The sequence below is a fragment of the Triturus cristatus genome, chromosome 3_1 (genome assembly GCF_964204655.1).
Source record: "Triturus cristatus chromosome 3_1, aTriCri1.1, whole genome shotgun sequence".
Taxonomy (NCBI): domain Eukaryota; kingdom Metazoa; phylum Chordata; class Amphibia; order Caudata; family Salamandridae; genus Triturus; species Triturus cristatus.
Window position 1 is genome coordinate 575456213 of NC_140583.1, and position 23871 is coordinate 575480083.

General features: G+C 49.2%; 1 protein-coding gene across 2 annotated transcripts in view; it reads left to right on the forward strand.

Annotated features, from left to right (window-relative positions):
• Positions 1-23871, forward strand: part of CHD2 (chromodomain helicase DNA binding protein 2) — a 1941047-nt gene that overhangs the window by 1389542 nt on the left and 527634 nt on the right. For both annotated transcript variants that reach the window (XM_085644496.1, XM_085644497.1), the window contains one exon: positions 18885-19035. In XM_085644496.1, the coding sequence (XP_085500622.1) occupies positions 18885-19035 (151 nt within the window). The remainder of the gene's footprint in view (positions 1-18884; positions 19036-23871) is intronic.

Below are 23871 nucleotides of genomic sequence, written 5' to 3' on the forward strand. Positions count from 1 at the left end.
CCACCCCCTCCCAGGTCCCAACCATAAGGCGTGACCTAGCAGGTATCCCAGCCCCCCAGATTAGTATAAGAGTGGGAGTTGGGCCTCAAGACTTTAGATTATCCTGAACCTGCAACTTGAACAGAAACTCTGGACCTTCGACATTCGACGAAAGAAGAAGACTGAAGAATCTCCCTTGTGGCCAAGGAGTGGCTACCCTGTGCAAACAGGCACCATCAAGAGACTACCCTTTGCTTTGCCCACGTTCTATGAGGAACCGACTGCAGAGCCCGACCAGAGCCTTGACTTCCAGACTTCTCCGACCCTGATCCACATCCACAGCAGAGCTGAGATCCGTGGAGGCGACGAGCGACGTGGGACCGGCTACCTGGGAAAAGTGGCTAGTAACTTCAAGCGCAGCTTCTGATGCACCCTCGAAGTTGTGCACCGGGGATTGAGAAGCCCCAACCCCAAGCATCATCTGCACCGAAGATCAGCCCCCCACACTCCACGAGTCCTGCGTGGGGCCCTTCTGCATTTTCCTGCTTGCCGCTTCTGTCCGGTTGCTTGCCCGCTGGCTAGTGGCCTTTGTGACGACGCACCCTGAAATCTTCTGCGCTGGTTTGGCTCCTCCAGACTGGCTCCCGCTTCTCTGCAAAGAAGAAGCACCCCAGACCTTCCTGGTCTGCACCAGAAGCAAGTCCTCCGTTCTTCGTGGGTTCCGCTTGCCAAGGCTTGGTGAGTCCTAGTCCAACTTCGACGCCGCCGACAGCAAGAGCCTTCGTGGGACAGCTCGCCTCCTGGTCCTGGTCGTCCTCGACGCTCCCTGGTCCTCCTGGCTGCAGCGACAAGCTTCACCTTCACCTGCAATCTTCACGACATCGCCTGGTTCCTTCCTGGTTCCACGTGGTCACTGGCTAGTGACCTTGACTCTGTCCCTTCTGCTTGCAGGTTTCCTCTCTTCTTGATCCCAGCCTTGGGATCCACCGGACACTCTTCCCTGACTGCCTGTCAGCATCTTTCTTCAGGCATCCATAGGAGTCGACGACGAAAACCGACGCATCTTCACCCCTAGGCACCCGCAGCCTGTGGGCTAGGTAACTTGGGTACTCCGGTGCTCATCAGGATAGTGACTATCCTAGTGTCTAGTTTTCCAGTCTCAACGTCCTAGCTACTCCGGAAGTGTCCTAAATCTATCGTTTTCTAAACTGTACTATTGCTAGTGACTTTTACGCATTACGCGTGAGTGTTTCCACTCTGCACACGAATCCCGTGGGCCTCCCACTTCCTAACTAACGCTAGTGTAGTGTAGCCCCAGCGATTCCCTAGGCCTAGGCCTATTCTATTTCCGTGACAGTGGTCCTTATACCACTTACTTAGTATATGGTTTGCGTGGCCCCTAGGGCCTAACTGTATTACTTACCTGTGTGACTTAATGTATGCTTAAATAAGACTGTGTTGTACTTACCTCTAATCTCATAAAGAGTGCTGAGGGTTTGACTAGAATAAATACACTTTATTTTACATATATATCTGTTGTGGTGTCCTTTCATTTGGTATTCAAGGGATTATATATGGTATCACAGCTGGCTTCACATGCCATTCAGAGTTTAGCCTAAGACTGCTCTTGTCCATGCTACCACTAGGATAGCTGGTCTATAAGGTTGACTTTACAACCAATCACCATAAGGGTATTTGGACTGATATAAGGTGTACACTAGAACTAGTGACATCATACATCAGGCCAACTTCTCACATTGGTGAGCAGCGGTTGGGATCTGAGCTTGCTGTTGTAATACCATTGTAATCTTGAGATACTAAATTGAAAGATCACACAGATATTGTCTAGGTACATATAACATAGATTATAATACTTAAGTCCTACTGGACTTAGTAGTTGTAGGTTGAAGGGAGTAACACACCCTGGCTACAACTACTAGAGAGGTTTAGTAGATACAACTAGTGTAGGTAGGTGCACACACCACACCCTCACTAGAATCATGTCGCTGAATGGAGATCACACTGATGCTCCCTCAGGAGAGGAGAATTCTAGACAGGTTCCCTCTAGATATGATGCATTCACTTTCCAGGAGATGAGACAACTGTGTACCTCCAGGAGATTAAAACAGGGTTCCAACCCTACCCTTAGACAGCTAGTGGAGCTTCTGGAGGTCTATGATGCTGAAAGAGCTGCCAAGTATGGTGCCATAGCTGTAGATAAGGGTCTACCCACCACAGAGGAGTCAGATGGGACTTCAGATGAAGAGGTAGACAGCCAGGGCCAAGTAGGAAGACTTAGCCAGGCTAACCTAAGCTTACATGGGAGTTTGCATGGGGTCCCCCCATACAGACCCCCAAGTAGGCTTACACAGAGAAGCAGGAAGGACAGATCCCCTTCAAGGGAATCCATCCACTCCCATGTCTCTAGCATCTCTAGTGTTTCCTCTCACAGGGGAATGACTTCCCCTGAGAGAAAGGAACATGAAGCCAGAATGAGGGAAGCTAATCTGAGGATTCAGAGGGAAGAACTTGCCCTTGCCAAGGAGAAGCTTGCTCTGGCTAGAGAGCAAAAATTGTGTGGGTCAGAACCCACTGGTGGCAGCAACATTCCTAGAGATAGGGATAGGTCTTATGACCATAGAAACCTAAGCAAGATAGTCCCCCCATATCAGAATGGGGATGACATCCACAAGTGGATGACTGCTTTGGAGAGGGCCTGCAAAGTACAGCAGGTACCCCAGAGTCAGTGGGCAGCTATCTTGTGGCTCTCCTTTTCTGACAAAGGTAGAGACAAGCTCCTCACAGTCAGTGATGAGGATGCTAACAATTACAAAGTCCTGAAGAGTGCTCTGATAGATGGGTTTGGCTTAACCACTGAGCAATATAGGTTGTTGTTCAGAAACACCCAGAAGACACAGACACAGGACTGGTCTGATTTTGTGGATTGTGCCACTAAGGCTTTGGAAGGTTGGTTAACTGGCAGCAAGGTGCAGGACTATACAGGATTGTACAACTTGATTATGAGGGAGCAGATCCTTAGTAATTGTCAGAACCAGCTTCTCCATCAACACCTGGTAGACTCAGATTTGACCTCTCCCCAAGAATTGGGAAAGAGGGCAGATAAATGGGTCAGGACCAGGATTAGGCCTAAAAATCAGGGTGGTGACCAAAAGAAAGATACCACCAAGCCTCAAGAGAAGGGTGGGGATAAAACAAAAGAGAAATCTTCCTCAGGGCCCCAAAACTCCACACAGGGTGGTGGGTCCCAAGCTCCCTCCTCTACCACAGTTAAAAAGCCTTACTGCCATGAGTGTAAAACTCCTGGGCATTGGAAAACTGACAGCAGTTGCCCAAGGGCTAAAAACAAAACTGTTCCTCCAACTACTCCTGTCACACCACCTATTACTGTCAGCAGTAATCCCCCAGGTGGTGGGAGTGCCCCAAATATTTGGTTGGGTTTTCTTGGGGAACACAGGGGGACTCTGGCTTAGCCAATTCCCCTACAGCAGCTACTCTTGTCTGTGATGGTGGCATGGGGTTTGCTAACTTCACTGCCTGTCCCAACACTTTGGGTAGGTACAGACAGGAACCCTACATCAATGGTAGAAAAGCTGAGGCCTACAGAGACACTGGAGCTAGCATCACTATGGTGGCCCATAGGCTAGTTCCCTCTGAGCAGCTTTTGCCTGGTTTCTCATACCAGGTAGCTAACATTGATGGCAAACAGAACAGTCATCCCATGGCAGAGGTATGTCTCAGCTGGGGAGGGGTCACTGGCCCTAAAAGGGTGGCAGTGTCTCCAACCTTGCCTGTGGACTGCTTACTGGGGAATGACTTAGAACTCTCAGCTTGGGCTGAAGTTGAACAAGACACCCATTCTAAAATGGTAGGCCTTTCAAAAAAGGGTAGTGGGGTTGTGCCAGCCACAACCCCTGTCCAAGTAGATTTCCTCCCTGAAAAGGTTGGAAGGGCAGTGGTAGCCACAGCCCAGGCAAAGACAGACTTCCCTGTAGAGACTGGCAGAGCTGCGACAGTCACAGCTCAAACACAAACTGAGTGCCTCCCTGAAAAGGTGGGCAGGGCTGTAATGGTCTCAGTCCATACTCAGACTGACATAGGTGTAGTGAAGCCTGAAACTATGGATCACTCCACACAAACAGAGAGTAGTGGGGAGGAAGAAAAGTCTCCCTCTCCCCAGACATTAGGAAAAGGTCAGCCTCCTCAGGGATCTGACCTCACCCCTTGTGAAGGAACTGCCCCAGAGGTAGCCAGGCCTGGCCTGGCAGAGCCTCTGATGTCAGTGGCCCCTTCCAAGGTGGGACCCAGTCTGGTGCAGGTAGCCTGCCTCTCTCTACCCTGCCTCAGTCAGCCCAGGGCTGCAGAGGTCAGGGAGGCCAGTGGACCCCAAGAGGGCCCCTGTCCACAAGAACCCCCCCCATCAAAAGAATGAGGATTGCCTGGCTAGTAGCCCTAGCCAGGTGATGGGTAAAAACATTCCTGAGGGATCCCCTTTACAGGTAGTTAGGGACCTCCCCCAGAGGGATTATGTTGGGCACAGGCAAACCTGGGACCTTAGGGCCCCAAACCTGACCTGTCCCTCCAGAAAGCCCACAAAAGGGACCCAGCCTCCAGCTTTAGGTAGCCAGAGGCTGACCCTGAGAGCACAGTGCAACTCAGTGAAAGAAAGAAAGGCATCCATGGTGGAGGATGATTGGAGGAAGCTGATGCCTCACTTTGAGGACACTCACTTCAGTACTCCATCTCAACACCAGCCTTTTACTTTGCAAAGACACCCCAAAGGTAGAGATTCCCTATGGTGGAGACCCTATGATACCTTTAGGATGAGGGATTGCTTAGTGGACCATGAGACAGGGGGTAACCATGCCAGTGCTGGTTCTTCCTTATATGGCCACTTAGGCAATAGAGGCTTACCTTGTCAAGGCCAGCCTTATCTCCTTTCGTTTGGGGGGGGGGGTTGTGTAGGAAGGTGGATATCTGACTATGGTTACCCCCAACTTTTTGCCTAGTGTCTAGCTGGTTTTTCGACTTAGTTGGCCTGAGATCCTGCCATTCAGGGTCTCAGGCTGTCTGCTCTCTCTTTAAAATGGACTCCATGTACCCTAGGTACAAAACCAATTGGTAAGGATCACCTTATTGGACCCTGTACAGTGTACCCTAGGTACCCAGGGAATAGGTGTACCCTAGGCCTCCCAGGGGCTGCAGCATGTATTATGCCACCCCTGGTCTGGCCTCCCAATCAGACACAACTGGCTGATCACTCAGCTGGGGCAAGGTCGTGTAATCACCCCTTGCTTAGATATAGTATGCCTATATCTACCCTTATATATAGACACATGTGTACCTATCAGTCACTCCTATGGCAGGCCTTAACAATCCTGGAGGCAGAGTGCTTGGTAACATGTGAGATGGTGCTCTAGCATGAGCTGAGCCTGTCTGCAGCTTTCGGAACCATGTCCTTATAGCTGTTCTATGATATAGCCTACCATATACTCTTAAAGTGCCTTATAATCTTAAACGGTTATGGTAACTATGGTTTGGCTTTATCAAAACATGTCGTGTAAGGTGTCTAACACTTTGGAATAATACCCCCATACCATTTCTGGTGATGAGGATATTATTCCTCCCTTCTAGAGGGAGAGACATGTTAAAATCCTACTTTGCTGTTTAACTCTAACCAAAGCCTCAGCATCACAAAATGGATGCTGCTGCCACAGACACGAGTCTGACCCCCTGCTGCTGGGAGTGATCCTGGCAAGGGAGGCTTGGACAATAGGTTTCCTGCTTGGGGAGGTGCTAGCACCTCCCCAGACAGACTTTAGTGTATTGGGGCAGGGAGGGCTGAAAGGAATGAGACATGCCTGGGGCACACAAGGTGTTCCTTGCATAGTCCAGTTCAAACCGGCGCTGGGGCACTCCAGCCCCAGCTCTGGCGCGAAACTGGACAAAGGGAAGTGGGTGTAACCACCCCCTCCCATGTCCCAACCATAAGGCGTGACCTAGCAGGTATCCCAGCCCCCCAGATTAGTATAAGAGTGGGAGTTGGGCCTCAAGACTTTAGATTATCCTGAACCTGCAACTTGAACAGAAACTCTGGACCTTCGACATTCGACGAAAGAAGAAGACTGAAGAATCTCCCTTGTGGCCAAGGAGTGGCTACCCTGTGCAAACAGGCACCATCAAGAGACTACCCTTTGCTTTGCCCACGTTCTACGAGGAACCGACTGCAGAGCCCGACCAGAGCCTTGACTTCCAGACTTCTCCGACCCTGATCCACATCCACAGCAGAGCTGAGATCCGTGGAGGCGACGAGCGACGTGGGACCGGCTACCTGGGAAAAGTGGCTAGTAACTTCAAGCGCAGCTTCTGAGGCACCCTCGAAGTTGTGCACCGGGGATTGAGAAGCCCCAAGCATCATCTGCACCGAAGATCAGCCCCCCACACTCCACGAGTCCTGCGTGGGGCCCTTCTGCATTTTCCTGCTTGCCGCGTCTGTCCGGTTGCTTGCCCGCTGGCTAGTGGCCTTTGTGACGACGCACCCTGAAATCTTCTGCGCTGGTTTGGCTCCTCCAGACTGGCTCCCGCTTCTCTGCAAAGAAGAAGCACCCCAGACCTTCCTGGTCTGCACCAGAAGCAAGTCCTCCGTTCTTCGTGGGTTCCGCTTGCCAAGGCTTGGTGAGTCCTAGTCCAACTTCGACGCCGCCGACAGCAAGAGCCTTCGTGGGACAGCTCGCCTCCTGGTCCTGGTCGTCCTCGACGCTCCCTGGTCCTCCTGGCTGCAGCGACAAGCTTCACCTTCACCTGCAATCTTCACGACATCACCTGGTTCCTTCCTGGTTCCACGTGGTCACTGGCTAGTGACCTTGACTCTGTCCCTTCTGCTTGCAGGTTTCCTCTCTTCTTGATCCCAGCCTTGGGATCCACTGGACTCTCTTCCCTGACTGCCTGTCAGCATCTTTCTTCAGGCATCCATAGGAGTCGACGACGAAAACCGACGCATCTTCACCCCTAGGCACCCGCAGCCTGTGGGCTAGGTAACTTGGGTACTCCGGTGCTCAACAGGATAGTGACTATCCTAGTGTCTAGTTTTCCAGTCTCAACTTCCTAGCTACTCCGGAAGTGTCCTAAATCTATCGTTTTCTAAACTGTACTATTGCTAGTGACTTTTACGCATTACGCGTGAGTGTTTCCACTCTGCACACGAATTCCGTGGGCCTCCCACTTCCTAACTAACGCTAGTGTAGTGTAGCCCCAGCGATTCCCTAGGCCTAGGCCTATTCTATTTCCGTGACAGTGGTCCTTATACCACTTACTTAGTATATGGTTTGCGTGGCCCCTAGGGCCTAACTGTATTACTTACCTGTGTGACTTAATGTATGCTTAAATAAGACTGTGTTGTACTTACCTCTAATCTCATAAAGAGTGCTGAGGGTTTGACTAGAATAAATACACTTTATTTTACATATATATCTGTTGTGGTGTCCTTTCATTTGGTATTCAAGGGATTATATATGGTATCACAGCTGGCTTCACATGCCATTCAGAGTTTAGCCTAAGACTGCTCTTGTCCATGCTACCACTAGGATAGCTGGTCTATAAGGTTGACTTTACAACCAATCACCATAAGGGTATTTGGACTGATATAAGGTGTACACTAGAACTAGTGACATCATACATCAGGCCAACTTCTCACAGTAAGGTTCAAGGCCCAGGACTACCCATGGTTGATTTTAAGGCCAGAGGCCAGCTCAAAAGACTGCAGTAAGGTGTGTAGCGCCGGAAGAGAGATATGCGGGCGAGACAACGTAAGGATAAGATCATCAGCAAAGAGCGCCACTTTGTTCTGCTGACCCGCTAGGGTGATGCCATGTATGTCCGTGGCCTGTCTAATCATCATAGCCAGAGGCTCTACCACGAGGGCAACCAACAAAGGGGACAGGCAGCAGCCCTGTCGCGTGCCCCTGTGTATGGAGATAGGGTTTGTGAGTTGGCCATTGACTCGCTCTCGAGCCTGCGGAGAGATGTAGGGGGCCATGATCCTAGCTATCATGTTCTGGCCTAGTCCGACTTTCTTCAGCATCGTTCGGAGGAAGGTCCAGTCTACCCGATCGAATGCCTTTTCCGCGTCAAGCGATAAAAGGCATGCCGGTATGTTCCAATGTCGTGCCTTCCCCACAAGATGGGCAATTCTGCGTACATTGTCTGCTCCCTGGCGATTCCGGATAAAGCCGACCTGATCCGGCTCTATAAGGCCGGGCATGTGTGGATCAAGGTGTTTGGCCAGCAATTTGGTATAGATTTTAAGGTCTGTGTTCAAGAGGGCCATGGGACGGAAAGATGAGCACAGGATGGGGTCCTTCCCTGGTTTGGGGATGAGGGCTATCTATTTCTGCCATTCCCATAGAGGACGACAGCCCCACTTTTTTTTTTTTTAAAGTTTGAAAAACCTTTATTGAGAAATTGTACGGTACATCATTGCGATAATAAACACCGTATCATATTATACATCATTACACATGTATATAACACCTTCCCGTGCCAGAAATAACATGATGTTAACTCCCCCCCCCCCCCCCCCCCCCTCCTTAACTTCGATGCAGGTCCGGGAATCTCATTATACAGTCCGATATTTGTCAGTACAGTTTATCAACATATGATGCAGTCCAGAGTATACGAGGGCAAGGCAGTATTAAATACTCAGTTATCACAGGCATAATAAAGCCCCAAGCCTGGCACCCCAAGTCCACCCCCAGCTAACATAACAAGAAGGTTGTGACGCGTTCAAGCCATGGTCCCATTATCTCCACCCTGGCGCTGCAGAGAACTCCCTGTCGGGCGTCCCTCCTGCGAGGCCAGGGAGCGGGATTCAGACTCCGCCTCGCAGCCTGTCTCCAAAGCAACCCCACATTCTACATCCTCGCTCCTCGCTGCCTGCGCAATTAGATAAGAGGTTAATGGGCCCCAAATGTCTTTCGGGCGTGACTTAGTGGGTAAGAGTTCTGCATAGCCGTGCATATGTTCTTACCAAGTGGCCATCGAGTGAATCCAATCTTTAAATTTGGGAGCTCGGCCTCTCCCCCATCGACATGCCACTTGCCGTTTTGCTAATAGCAGTCCCATTGCTAGAAATGTTTTCTATCTTGTGTTAACATCTTGAATCAGTCCCAGGAGGGCTAGGAGTGCGCATGGCTTCACCCGGACCCCTATCATGTCCGAGACTCCATTGAACGTCTTCGCCCAGAATACTGCCACCGGAGGGCAACTCTACGCCAGTTGAAAAAAGTCCGCCCCTTCCCGCCCACAGCACGCGCATAGATCATTATCCCTAAGTCGGAATCTGTAAAGTTTCGCCGGAGAATGATATAACCGGTGCAAAAACTTAAAATGAATAAGTCAGAGCCTACTGTTACTAGTAATGGCCTCAGTCTGTGTACAGCTAATTTCCCACTGGTAATCTGTCAATGGGGCATCCAAATCCCTATCCCACTCACGTCTGGCCCGAACAGGGTAGGTTGGCATTGCTTTCTGTGTGTGTTTATATAAGAGGGATTAGCATGTTGGGGGGGGGGGGGTTCTGCCTGTAAGAAGGCATGTAGAGGAGCTAGTGTAGTTGGCTCTGCAGGAAAATCAGGGGTCGACGGCCCCTCCTTATCGGAGAAAGAGTTGAACAGCCTTAGAAGGTAGCGTTGAAGTTGTGGTTGTAGCAGGCGATAGAAGGCCAATGGGAGGCCATACGGGCCCGGTGATTTCCCGAGGGGCAGGTCCTTTAGCGCACTCGCCAGCTCCTCATTTGTGAGGGGTTCCTCCAACTGCTTGGAATGGTGGGGACTAAGTGGAGTACAGGGGCAGTGATCTAGGATATCTTTTATCCGATCTGGGGACGGCTCATCCGCTGCGTACAGGGCTGAGCAATATGCCTGGAAGGCCTCGCGTTTGGCCCTCTCTGAGGTGGCCATCTCGCCATCAGCGAGCTGGATTTTAGCTATGTGCGCTTTTGCAGTGTGCGCTCGAAGGCGTCTCGCCAATATCTTACCCACCTTGTCCCCTCCCCCCTCAAAGTGTCGCTGTTTCAACGCTAGTAGGACTCTCTGAGCCTTGTTGGTGCGGAGAGAACGGAGTTGACCCTAAGATTAGCGAGGCGGCGTTTACATGCGAGTGTGGGGCGTTCCAGGTCTTGTCTCTCTAAGTCCTTAATGTCTTTGGAGAGGTTATCCTCCAAGAGACGGGCCTCACGCACCTGTGCAATCGCCAGAGATGTGATATGACCGCGGATCGTGGCCTTAAATGCGTCCCATACTACAGGAAAGGGAGATTCGGGAATATCATTGATGGCGAAGTAAGCGTCAATAGCTCTCCACATCTACTGGGTCCTGCAGAATGTGCAGTGGTAGATGCCATCTTGGGGTACGAGAAGGACAAGCGGACTGATCTTGCCGGAGGAGTTAGACATGCGGGTGATCGGAGAGCGAGATGTCAGACATGGAGGCCGAGAGCGTATCGCTGATCAGGGTGTGAGGGATAAAAATATAATTATGCGCGAATACGAGCGATGTACGTGTGAGTAATATGAAAAGTCACGCATCTCAGGGGAATGGTAACGCCAGGAGTCCAGTAAACCAAGGTCCGTTATTTGTCTCTGGAGGGCCGAGGACTTAGCCCCTGCCCCGTGCGAGGATTCCTCACTGCGGTCCATTTTAAGGTCCCATGCCATATTGAAATCACCCCCTAAGATTAGCGAGGGGTCGACCCGTGGGACGTATTCCCGCAAGATCGTCCGGAGATAGGAGTCCTGCGTCTGGTTGGGCGCATACACATTGCACAGTGTAAAGTGGCGTTGTCCAATCCGGACCCCCGCCCTGATGAAGCGGCCATCCGAGCCACGGAAGACCCTAGATTCCCCTTGCCTGATGCCAGCTCTGTAAAGGATTGCCACCCCAGCCTTTTTGGTGGGCGCCGAAGCCCAGAATTGAAGGGGATATCGAGGATGGGCCATGCGAGGGATATCGGCTTTTAAAAGGTGAGTTTCTTGTAGGCGGATAATGTCTGGGTTATGTTGTAAAAGATAGCGCCATGTTTGATGTCGTTTGTAGGGGGAGTTAAGTCCCTTAACATTAAGGGATAAAATCTTCAGGGGGCAAGGGCGCAGCTATAGTTGTGTCAAGATCTGGGGTAGTCCTTCATGCCACTGTAAAGAGCAAGGTGGAATAGTGGAGGGGAGGTGCAGGGAGTTGTCACTCTTGTCAAGGGGAGGACACAGTCTGGGGGGTGGTTCCCCGCCCGCCATAATGAAAGATATAGAGACTGAAGGAAGATCAGGAAAAAAGACTACATATAAGTATAAGCAAAGAGAGTATAACCAACATTGGCCAACCGGGCCTCAATGTCCTGTCAGCCTAGACCTGGAGGCTCGGGTGATCCTAGAGATATCACTCTCTCAAGAACAGGTACGGGGCGGGTCGTCAGCTGCCTGCGGGATCGTCTGGGTGAGTAGTCCCGTACCCGCAAAACTGCAGATAGGGAGCTGGGGACCAGTTCCAGAGGGTGAGCGCCAACCCCGTTGGGGTCTGAGGCAATTTCCAAGGTCGGCATGGTCCTTCATTTGCAGTGGTGAGTTTTCAGTCAGTCAAGGAGACGGAGGATGGGAGCTTGCTGCAGATCGTTCCCCTCCAGGGACCGGATATGTTGGATAATGTCATTCCTGGCTTGCGAGGCTGATTGCTCGTCCGAATGCGGCGAGTGCCGGTGACGGCGTACCGTAGACCATGAGGGTTTGGTGGGCGCCTGCGTGAGGGGCGGTAGTGGTGTAGGGCTAGGAGGTGGCGTTGAGGAGAGGTGGATAAGCTGCGCCGCTTCTTCAAAAGACCTTGCCATCCGACGCTTGGAATCCCATTGAAAAATGAGAGCGAATGGGTGGCCCCATTGGTACGGAATATTCAGACTTCGCAGTTTGTCCGTCACAGGTCTAAATTCTCAATGTCTCCAGAGGGTATTAGGTGCGATGTCTTGATAGATCTGAATTTTGGCTCCTTTGTAGGTGAGGTCCGGTTTGGCGCGCGCCGCCTTAAGAATAGCCTCTTTTTCTGTAAAAAAGTGGACCTCAATTGCAGCTCTATGTGTTGTGCCTCCAGGATGGCCAGACGCTGCCAGAATTGTTCCTGGTCTTTGGTTCGGGCATCCACGGTCTTCTCCAGACTATCCACTCTTTTCTCGAGATCCTTGACCTCCTTTTTTAAGCTCCCGGACACATGAGTGGACCTTGGTACGCAGGGAGCCTATCTCCGTTTTAAGCTCTGTCATAAAGATAGCCATAAAAGCCTGTGTGACAGGTGGCGAGTCCCCTCCAGTCTGTGAGGCCACTTCTCCATGTGTCGGCGTGCCCGCCTTACCCCACATCGCAGTGACAGGATTGTCTTTTGAGGGTGACGCTGAGTCCCTCCCGACTTTAGTACATGTCATCTCTTGAGTGTGACTGTCTCTCAACAGCACCAGGTGTAGGAGCTAGTGAGCAATTGAGGGGTCGCTATTGAATAGGTTTGGTTGCCAAGTGTACTTGCTTCGTCTCAGTTGATGGAGGTCAGAATGCGTCGCACCGGGCTCAGCAGTCAATAGTGCGACGTGTGCCAGGGAGGGTAGGTAGGGTCTCCATGCACAGGAATGCTCTCGCCTCTGCCCCCCACCCGCTCAAGAGGCGCGTTGTTGTCCAAGAAGCCAGCAGGGAGCAGGATTCCTAAGGCAGAGAGAAGTGCAAGGTCTCACCCAGCCGCACGCCTGCTAAGCCGGGAGATGGCCACCCAGCAGCCGAGACCCCCGTGGGCTCACCCAGCCGCACCAAAGACCAGCCGCCTCGAGCCACCTCTGCTAGCCCGCTGGATTCGCCCGTGTTGACGGGCGTATGCTGCGCCGTCGAAATGTCGTCAGGGCAGATTGCATAGAGAGCTCAGCGCCCAAGTAGGAGAGAGGCCACAGTGCTCGCAGGACTTTCACACACCTTCGGAGGATGGCGCTTGGCGTAGGGTGTGCTGACTTGGATGTGCTTGTCCTCGAGTGTCAACAAGAAAGTGAGCAGGGGCTGTGGGTCATGCAGGCATCACGGGGGGTTGGGGGCTGTGAGGACCAACCTCACCTGCATTCGCTGGGGAACCACCTGTGGTAGTGAAGCCAGTCACCAAGGGTTCCCTGCCGTTGGGTCGATCGAGCCCTCAGTTGCCTATAGGGCAGTTTGCCAAGATAGGCCTCAGGCAGACGCTGGACAGTGGGGCCGCGTGGAGCTGCAATGAGCAGGGGCCAAAGTGGGAGGCGTGGAAAGGCGATGCAGAGAGGAGCGTCCACACCCCCTACACCTCACCTCTGCACTGTGTGTCAATACTGCCAGGGTCCCAACGTCGGGGCAGGTCGGGCCAAGCAAGGAAGGACAAAGGCCCACATCCATCCGCGGGCCCGCCAGTCCAGGGAGTCGCCACTGCTAGGCCAACTCACCGCCGGGGTGCCGCCAAGTCCTCCAGCGGCCCGCGCTCACCAGATGTGTCCCGTCCCCCAGTCAGCCGATGCTAGATGCGGGCTGCCACCTCAGGCGCCCGTGTTCACTTCTCCCCGCCGTCCTTCAGTACCAGAGTGGGGGACGAGACCCCAGGCGATGATCCCAGCAGCCCAGGATGGTGTGATGTCTCGCAGGATAGCTGTGGCATCGGAACTGGGCGCCCCTCACAGGGCCCCCAACGTTTCTCAGGGCTCGCGATCCGCAGTCCTCATCGGCCACTCACAGCACTGGACGATCCGGGACCGCCACAGACAAAATGGCGGAGGCCGCCGTCTTAGCCCCTAAAAGCAAGGAGTCCACGCTCTCTGCTGAGTCCATGGCAACCGCCTCCTCCACAAATGCAGGCGCCGCAGTTGCTCCGCTAGTCCGGTGAATCGTCTGGGGAAGGCGAGCAGCAGCACACAGCACCGAAGGGCGTCTGGGGCACAACACCCAAGATGGCTGCCCAGGTCCGGCCAGGGGGGGGCCAGGAATCCAGTCCCCCGCACCGGGCCGAATTCAAGCACCATCTGCCCCAGCGGAGGCTCCCCAGCCGCTCCGCCGTCTATCCCAAGCCGCGTGGGATTAGGTGGGGCCGGAGGGTCTCAGAACAGCTCCCGTCATCTGCCAAGAAGGCCCAGGCGCCTCAAAATGTCAGGCGTCCGGGTCCAGAGGCCAAGGGGTAGTGGCCCCTCCACCACTGCCGCCGCCTCCGAGCAGCTCTCCTAGCGTCAGCCGGTGCCTCTCGCCTTCCGCCAGGTAAGCACCCCCAAGAGCGGCGCCAACAAGCCCCCAGCTCCGCTGTAAATGCTTAAAAAAGCAGTGACCGGCCGGAGCCCCCACGGCGTGCGTCACACTGCATTCCCAGCGAGACCACGCCCCCCCATCACATTTTTAACAGGTAACAGAACACCCACATCCTCTGGTAAAATCATTTTTAACAATACTAAAAGAGCACTGAGAAGAATCAATCAATCTTAGATACTCCTCTTAATCACTTGAACATGATATCGATCTGGCACAACTCACAGATCAAAATCCAGGGGAAAAACTATTTTCTGGGAATCATGGGCATCAAAAGACATCCACTTAAAGCAACCGGGCACCCCAGAAATACTGATTTCCTTCAGAGTACTCCAACAACAATACAATCTTCTAGACTTAGATGTTTATGACTTTCTTAAGCTCAAAGATAGTTTGTCTAAGATCAGCTGCCCGGACTAAGATCCCTCCATCATTAAGACAATGCTCTCCCTTAATAAGTGAGGTCACCAGTCCTCCAAACTTTACTACATCCTAAAACTAAAAAAACACATCTCTCTCGGGAGGATTCTTTAAAAAATGGGATAGCCACTGGTCCATTACCCCAGACGAGTGTCCGTTTATCTAGAAGTCCGTCGTATCCCCCAAGATCTCAATTCCTCGCCCAAACAAAACGCCCAAACAAAATACCGGCTCCTCCATAGGACATTCTGGACACCGGCTCAGCTCCATAAATTGGCTCTTAGAGATGATCCAACTTGTGGGAATTATCATGCAGCTACTGTTGACCTTTGTCATTTACTCTTTCTTTTCAGGGCGGTCTCCCCTTTCTGGGATAGTGTTTTTGACTTTATTCACTCTCTACGTGGGATACAACTTAAAGAATTTCCCTCCCTTATTCAGGGTTTCCTAGACCCCCAGATCCACTCACAGAACAATAGACTTCTTGTAGACATACTACTGACCTCGGCTTGTAAATCGATATTGGCCAACTGGGAGAACACGGCTAATACCTCCTTTCGTGATTGCCTGAACTGGATAGAGTAGCAGACAATATCTCTCTCTAGAACTCTCCTTGGAAACCACAGATTAACCACGTCTGGGAGTCCCTAGACAGCTACTTCGCCATAACAAACCTCCATGAGACAGCATGAGGGATGTACCAAATAGGTATCCCAATTTTTATTTGAACATGTATTAATTATGCTGTAATGTAGGTACTGTGTAGGTGATGCTATAATGTACTGTGTAGGTGTTCTACTTTTCGATACACATTCTTTGCTGGTTGGCTGATATAATAACACCTTGTTGGAGATTGACAAGAGGGTCCCTCTATCTTCTTACACTTCTTTTGCTATCTTTAATTTCGTTTCCCTCTTTCCTATATTGTGTTATGAGGCTGAGCTCAGGCTTTTGCTTATCGTATGCTCCTGTAGAACCCGCATATCATTACCTGTTCTAAAGTATGTTGCTTACTTATTTCTCATGTAACTGGCTACTCCTGCATCTCGATATTGCCTTTGTTTGGTCTAATTTTATTTATAAAAATATCTCAATAATAATCGTGGAATTTAAAAATAATTCCTTCAAATATCCCACCTTGCAAACACAAACTATCCATTCAACATAAAATCATTCTGCAACAAGAGATAACAGCTCTGTTTAAAAAGGGAGCAATAGGTCCAGTTCAACAACATTTTCATTGATCAGGAGTATATTCACTACTATACTTCCTTACCCCCAAAGATGATGAATCCTTGCGGCCCATTCTTGATCTCAGATCATTATATCATATCAGAACCTTTCCATATGGTCACTCTCCAAGAGATCATTCTTTTATTACAAAAAGGGGACTTTATATCGGCTTTAGATCTAAAGGACGTCTATTTCCACATACCAATTCATCCTGCACACAGGAAATACCTCAGATTTATATTTCAAGGAAAATATTATCAGTTCAAAGTTCTTCCCTTTTGGTATTACCACTGCACCAAGAGTATTCACAAAATGTCTAGCCATGGTAGCAGCACACCTGCACAGCCAAAATATAAAACTCTTCCCATATCTAGATGACTGGCTAATCAAAGCAAACAAATTTAATCTTTGCAAACAAAACAGTCAAAAACACTAAATTTACTACATAAATTAGGGCTTACCATTAACCTACAACCAGCTGCTACTCAGTCGTACCTAGGGGCCATGCTCAACACACACGTAGCGTTAGCATACCCAAACACAAACAGAAATCACAACATAGTAACATTAATTCAACAGTTTCAAACAGGAAGTCAAATTCCTGCAAAAACATTTCTCAGACTTCTAAGTATTATGGCATCCTCTATTCACATAGTCTCGCATGCCCGACTAAATATGAGACCTTTGCAACAATGTCTCTCTTAACAATGGACTGAGTCACTGGGTTAGCTTCACATTCTAGTGTTGTTAGACAGCTGCACGCATCACTCTCTGCAATGGTGGAATCCATAGAATCTATCCAAGAGGCAGCCGTTTCAGGGCCAAGTTCCTCAAGTAATTCTAACAGATGATACCCTAAAAGTTTGGGGAGCACCTCTCCACAACCTCAGTATTCAGGGAGTATGGGATTCCAAATAGAAGAATCTCCATATCAGTCACCTAGAGCTGCAAGCTGTTCATCTAGCAATCAAAGTCTTTCTTCCTCACCACCTACAGAAAGTGGTCCTAATTCGAACAGACAGTATGACAACTATGTATTACTTCCAAAAACAGAGGGAGACACTCTCTCCAATTGTCTCACTTGGCACAGAAAATATGGAGGTTAGCAATAAGCAACAACATTCACTTGCTAACAGAACATGTCCCAGGGACAAACAGTCAAATTGCAGACTTTCTGAGCAGAACGCAACAAGTCCACAAATGGGAAATTCAACGCAAGGTTCTTCCACCATACTTTCACAGGTGGGGGTTTCCAGAAATAGACCTGTTTGCATCAAAAGTAAACGCAAAATGCTCACACTTCGCAAACAGGTATCCACACCATCAATCTATGGGCAATGCTGTATGGGTGAACTGATCAGGGATATTTGCTTACACTTTCCACCTCTCCCACTACTTCCATTAGTGGTCAGGAAACTCAGACAAACATCTCTCTTCATGATAATAATAGTTGTAACATGGGCTCGACAACTGTGGTTTTCAAAACTCCTAGAACTGTCTCTTGTTCCACATGAGAAGCTACCCCTCATCCTAGACCTTCCCACTCAGAATCACGGAACACCAAGACATCCCAATCCAAAAGAAATGAAACTAGCAATTTGCCACCTGAAGTTTCATTATGTTTTGCCACAAACAAGACACCAGTCCTCTTCATGCAAAAGTAGAAATAATTATTTTTTTACCTATTGCAGTTACAAAATGCAGGGTTGGCACTCACCTCTATATGATTACATCTTGCAGCTATTGCAGCATGTCTACAAAATAGACAATGCCTTTCCGTGTTTAAAATTCCAGTTATCAAAGCCTTTATGGAGGGACATCAAAGGTTAATTCCTCCTAGAATTCCACCTGCTTCAGCATGGAACTTAAACATTGTCCTAGCAAGACTAATGGGTCCACCTTTTGAACCACTACACTCTTGGCAATTACAGCACATCTCATCAAAACTTTTCTTTTTAATCGCTGTTACTTCTCATAGAAGCGTCAGCAAAATACAGGCATTAACTCTTGAGCCTTTCTTTCAAATCCATTGTGACAAGAGTAGTGCATGGAACTAACCCGAAATTCCCACCAAAAGGTGTTTCACATTTTCATGTTAATCAATCCATTGATTTATCTGTCTTTTTCCTGCAACCAGACACAGTTGTAGAAAGGGCATTACACACTTTAGATGTCAAAAGGACACTAATGTACTACATTGGCAGGACTAAATCATTCAGAAAAACAAAACAATTGTTTGTTGCCTTTGCACCTCCTCGTATGGGAAAGGCAATATCTAAACCAGGCATTTCAAGATAGATTGTTAAATGCATCCAACATGCTATGTAAAAGCTAAACGACTTCTACCTGTTCTCCCAAAAGCTCACTCCACTAGAAAGATTGGACAGAGCCTTGAAACTTTTCAGACACTCACCCCAGTCACAGATCTGGATTGAATCCATCATCATTCTTTAGCTCACTCTACCACCCCAGTTTAGACCCAGCCATGTGCAGATCAATCTTGACCCTGTCCCTCATGCGAACAGTCCAGCTTAAACTGCCAAGCCAGGTCTTCCCTGGACCAGAAACAAGCATCCTGGGACCAGTTTCTCGGTAACACCCCTCATCAGCCAGGCTAGCTTGAATCCAGTGGCAAAGTGAGGAAGGGACACACGTCTGGGCATACCCTACCAACTTATGGTAAACAAATCAAACACAAGGAGGTGATGGACAGAGCGCTATTGATGGATCCCCAGTAGCTGAAGATAGTTACAAATAAGATTTGCAGTGCATGTCTTATAAATGAAAAAATAAATAATACTTTAAAAAAAAAAGTAAACATAATGCTATTTAAAGCATTTGAAATACAGAATGATACAACACTTAGAATATCATTTTTGATTTTGATGCTTAATATTTCTCCTTCTTATATCAGGTATCGCTTGTTAAGTCGTGTCAAACCTGCTCATTTTGATGTTGACTGGGGAGTGGAAGACGATTCATATTTGCTATTGGGAATACTTGAACATGGTTATGGAAACTGGGAGCAAATTAAAACCGATCCTGAACTTAACATGGCTGACAAGGTAAAGTTGACACTTTCTACATGCCAGACAATATGTGACCTCTGACTGGAGTACTTCCTGCACTGCGAATTCAGAGTGATAAGCTCTGTGTATTAAAATGCACCAGTGTATACTTTTCTTAGTAGAAATCTCTCTACCTCACTGGTCTCGCATACATAAATCTATTGTCATTCTTCTTATGCGTGCAAGTCATTGATGGTTGATCATATACACCGACATCCACCTGTTGACCCAAAGTATGGTTAATCACCTGTACCTTTCATTCTTCCTCTCTAACTTTCATGTTGTATGTTTTCCAACTTCTTTCAAAAAGTAAATATTAACCGTGTACTGGAAAGCAATCATGCACACAATTTCTCAGGCAACAGGAATAGCGATTGGACCGGAACCGAAAAGATGTTTACTCAACATCTGGGAGCCGACTGATCTTAATCATGCGGCTCAAACTTGGGTGGCGTTAGGTATGACATTAGCGAAAAGGAACATAGCACAATTATGGGGTGCCAGACAGACCCCCACGGTGGGTAGATGGTGTCAAGATATGGACGACTTAATGGTGACTGAAAAATCAGTAAATGTGCATAGGAGGTGCCCTAAAAAATGGACACTCAATATGGGGAAAGTGGAATTCATATCTGGGAAACATTTGCGATCCCCCGCAGGAAGACTCTTTATCAGAAGATACTGACTAGATAAGATGTCAACAGAAGATGCTCGCACACTGTATATAAATGTGGGCAGAGATGAGGGTGCAAAAGAAAAACACGAAATAGAGGTGGTCAAATTTTTATACTTTATAATTCAGCTTTGGTTCGTTATTGTGACATATGCAGCAATAAAAACATGTGGTATTGCAGCATTGGTACGCATTGAAAATGTTAATAAAAATATATATTTTTAAAAAATGTAAATATTTTTTTGTGCTTAAAAGTAAATTCTGCAATATTTCAAACACTTCTGTCTTCTTCTATCTCAGGCTTCTTTTAGCTCAATTCAGAAATTCTGGTGTATACAGATTTTTCCTGTTTAATTGAATTCTTCCCTGTTATGCGCTTTTTATTCTGGTTTGCTATCTTTGCATTTAAAAGGAAAAAAAACAAATTTTCAGAGCTTGTCATTCTGGCCTTTCCATCTCTTATACTTTTCCTATTTAACTGCCAGTGTATTTCACATTGTTTAAGGTAAAGGCATAGTTTGCCTCCTTTTGATGCGTACAGTGAATCTACTTCTCCATTTTTTCTAATCCTTCTCTTTCACTATTGTCGTAGAGCAGGGTTTTTTTTATTTAGAGTAACACGATTTTCTGCACTTCTTCCTAACTTATCATTTGATTTCAAAGTTGTTGTCTGTTTTGACAATGCTCAAAGCATTGCATCTTTCCCTGCATATTGTTTTGTCTAGCTTTCTTGTTTTACATTTTCACTTCTGATCATTGCTGCACTAGCGCAGGTCGCGCTGCCAGCGGGCTTTGATATTTTTAAATACCTTAGTTTATCTTGGCTGATTTTCGTTTTTTCCCCTGATTTTATCCATCGCTCTGCTGGGCTTCTGTCCCCTTACTCGCATTTAATTTGGTGAAAACTCACCGCCATTTGGCGGGTCCGGGTCCTGGGGCTGGATAGCTGTGGGTGCCATCTTTGATTGGGGTGAGTGTGTCCTTGCGCGGGCGCCATCTTGGAGCGTCCCGACGCTCGTGCTGGTTGGGGAGACGCCTATTTAAAGTCGTCCTCCCCCGCGCAGCGGGAACGCGCAGTGGGACGCCGTCGCTTAGCCGGAGTCGTGCCAGAGTCCTGCCCGTCTGCGCTCGTCCGCGTCGAGGTAGCGGGTGCGGGCTATGGACTCTGGCTTCCTGCCATTGCACCATCATGTGTAACATAGCGACACTCAGGTACGGTTGTGCTGATCTCTTTTCCATAAGAGACAGCCTTTTGGCGTGTAACTCTGTCCCTGTACCTCCTCTCTCGGGACCTTATGACTGTTCTTGCGGCAGTTTTTCCCTGGCTACTCCCAATGGGGTACGACTTGCTGTAGGGACTGCTCGTGGCATTCATACGGATTGCACCGAGCAGGAACTTAATATATGGAGCTTGAATGTTAGATCTATGGTCAAGCACCATCAGTCACTACGGGACATGATAGATACGGACCTTCCTGATATCATTTTTCTTACCGAAACTTGGTTACAGGACGCTGACACTGCCATTATAAATCTGGCTTTTCCCTCTACCTACACGGTGTTTACCTTGAACCGTTCGACTAGGGGAGGTGGTATAGCCATGGCGATTAAATCCTGCTTCCCAGCTGAGTGGAAGGCTTTTGATCTTCCAATGTGTGAAAGCGCCTCGTTTAAGGTAAGGGTTAGTCATCAATTTACCTTCAGTGGTGTGCTTATCTATCGTCCACCGGGGAACGACACTGCTTTTAAGGCTGCCCTTGCGGATGTGGTTGGCTCGCTGGCTCCTAGGTGTGCTAACTTTAGCATAGTAGGTGACTTAAATATACATCTTGATCAGACGTCATCTCTATCCATCAGGTCCTTGTTAGCGGACCTGGAAGCGATGCAATTTAACCAACTAGTCACCTCCCCCACCCATATAGGAGGTCATATACTTGACCCCTTTTTTACCACCCTAGTTCGGGCTAGATCATCCGATGGTGGTGGGTTGGACTGACCATCTGTTGGTCAAGGTGTCATGCCCCCTAGAAAATCCGCAATTTAAACCTGTGGATAAACAGATCTTAAAGCGCAATTGGCGTAAACTCAAGTTGGAGGAGTTTGTCAGGATATTGGAGGCACAACCCCTGGGCAAACTGCAGAATGTGGAACAGGGATATGAACAGTATTGCAACTGGGTCCTTACTGCCCTCGATTCTCTTATACCTCTGCGCTGGGCTAAATGTCACGTAAAAAATCGCAGCCCTTGGTATAATGAGACTCTTGCCGAACTTAAGAGAACTTGCAGGCAAGCTAAGAGGGCCTGGCAAAAATCCTTTGATCCCACGTTAAAATCACTGTACTTTGCCCAGCTTAAGACCTATCACAGAGCTATCTGTCAAACCCGGGCCGCTTACTATGCAGCTGAGTTTTCCAACAGCCCTAACCCTTCTAAGTTAATTTTCAAGGTACTCAAAGACCTGATGGGGAAACGGGCTACCTCGCAAGAAATCTGCACGGACTCTCACTGTGAAAGTTTGGCATCCTTTTTCGTGGGGAAGGTGCAGACAATCTATCGAGGATTTATACCATCTGTCTTCGGGGATGCTCTTAGTGATATGAAGGTCCCGGTGTCCGAAACTCTGTCCATCCTGCCGGCTATGTCTAACGAGGTATTTGACACTCTGAGCCTTAAAATTAAATCTGGCTCCCCCTTAGACCCATTGAAGCCGGAGTTCCTTATTCGTCTCCCGCCTCTCTGTCGTGAACCCATTTTGGACGTGATTAATCTTTCCCTCAGTGAGGGCGTGGTCCCGCCATCCTGGAAGCAAGCTGTGGTCAGCCCTATTCTGAAGAAATCCAACTCTGACCCCTTGCTCCCGGAGAATTACCGGCCCATCTCCCTCCTGCCTTGGACCGCCAAGGTCACTGAGGCACACGTGAATTCCATCTTGTCTGCCCACCTCTCTCGTAATAACATTCTTGACGAGAGTCAAAATGGTTTTCGCGCCCAACACAGCACTGAAACTGCTTTGCTCTTCATGACCGAGCATTTGCGGTCAGTGCTGGATGCGGGGCAGACTGCGGCACTCCTATTGTTAGACCTGAGCGCCGCGTTTGACACGGTGTCTCATGACATTCTGATGCGGCGCTTGGAGGAAGTGGGTATTGGGGGGAAGGCTCTTCAGTGGTTCCGCTCCTTCCTCTCGGACCGGTTTTTCAAAGTAGCCATTCCACCTGGCCAGTCCTCTTTCCATTCTTTGGAACTGGGAGTCCCTCAGGGTTCTGCTTTAAGCCCCACATTGTTCAACTTGTATGTGAAACCGTTGGCCGCTGTCGTCAGGCAATGTGGCCTTACCATGACATCGTATGCCGACGACACGCAGCTGGCGGTGACACTCAGTGGGGACCCTGAGGTGACTGCGCCCAGGTTCCGTGCAGGACTTATAGCTGTGGCTAGCTGGATGCGTAGCAACTGCCTACAGCTTAATGCTAAGAAAACCGAGGTCCTGGTTGTGGGGAAGCAGGCGGAACTTTGGGGAGACCAGTGGTGGCCTTCTGAACTCGGGGTGTCCCCCATTCCAGCGGCCGAAGTTAAAAATCTGGGGGTGTGGCTGGATTCCAATCTTTCTTATACCAGCCATACAAAGAAGACAGCAGCTACCTGTTTTGGTATTCTGCGAGGGCTGAGGTCAGTCCTCAAATTCTTTGACCCCCCCCACTCGGCAACTGGTGGTTCAGGCCTCTATTCTTTCCCGGCTGGACTACGGGAGTGCCTTGCTTCTTGGAGTCAACCAGGCTGAGGCTACTAGGCTTCAGAGGGTGCAGAACGCTGCTGCACGGGCCATTGTTGGCCTTCCGAGACGAGGCTCTGTCTCTGCTGTTCTGACCTCCCTTCACTGGCTTCCGGTCAGACAGAGAATCAAATTTAAGGCTCTCTGTCTGACATTTAAGATCCTGAAGCTTTCCTCTCCCCCTGCTTTGGCGGGCCTTATTTCTCCTTACGTCCCCACGCGGTCTCTCAGGTCTGAATCTTACCATCTGGCGACTAAGCCTAGGTTCAGGCTGAGTAGGATGGGAGGACGCTCTTTTCGTGTTCTGGCGGCTGATCTATGGAATTCCCTTCCTTTACATATTCGCGCCCTAAACAGCCTGACTCTTTTTAGACGCGCCATTAAAAC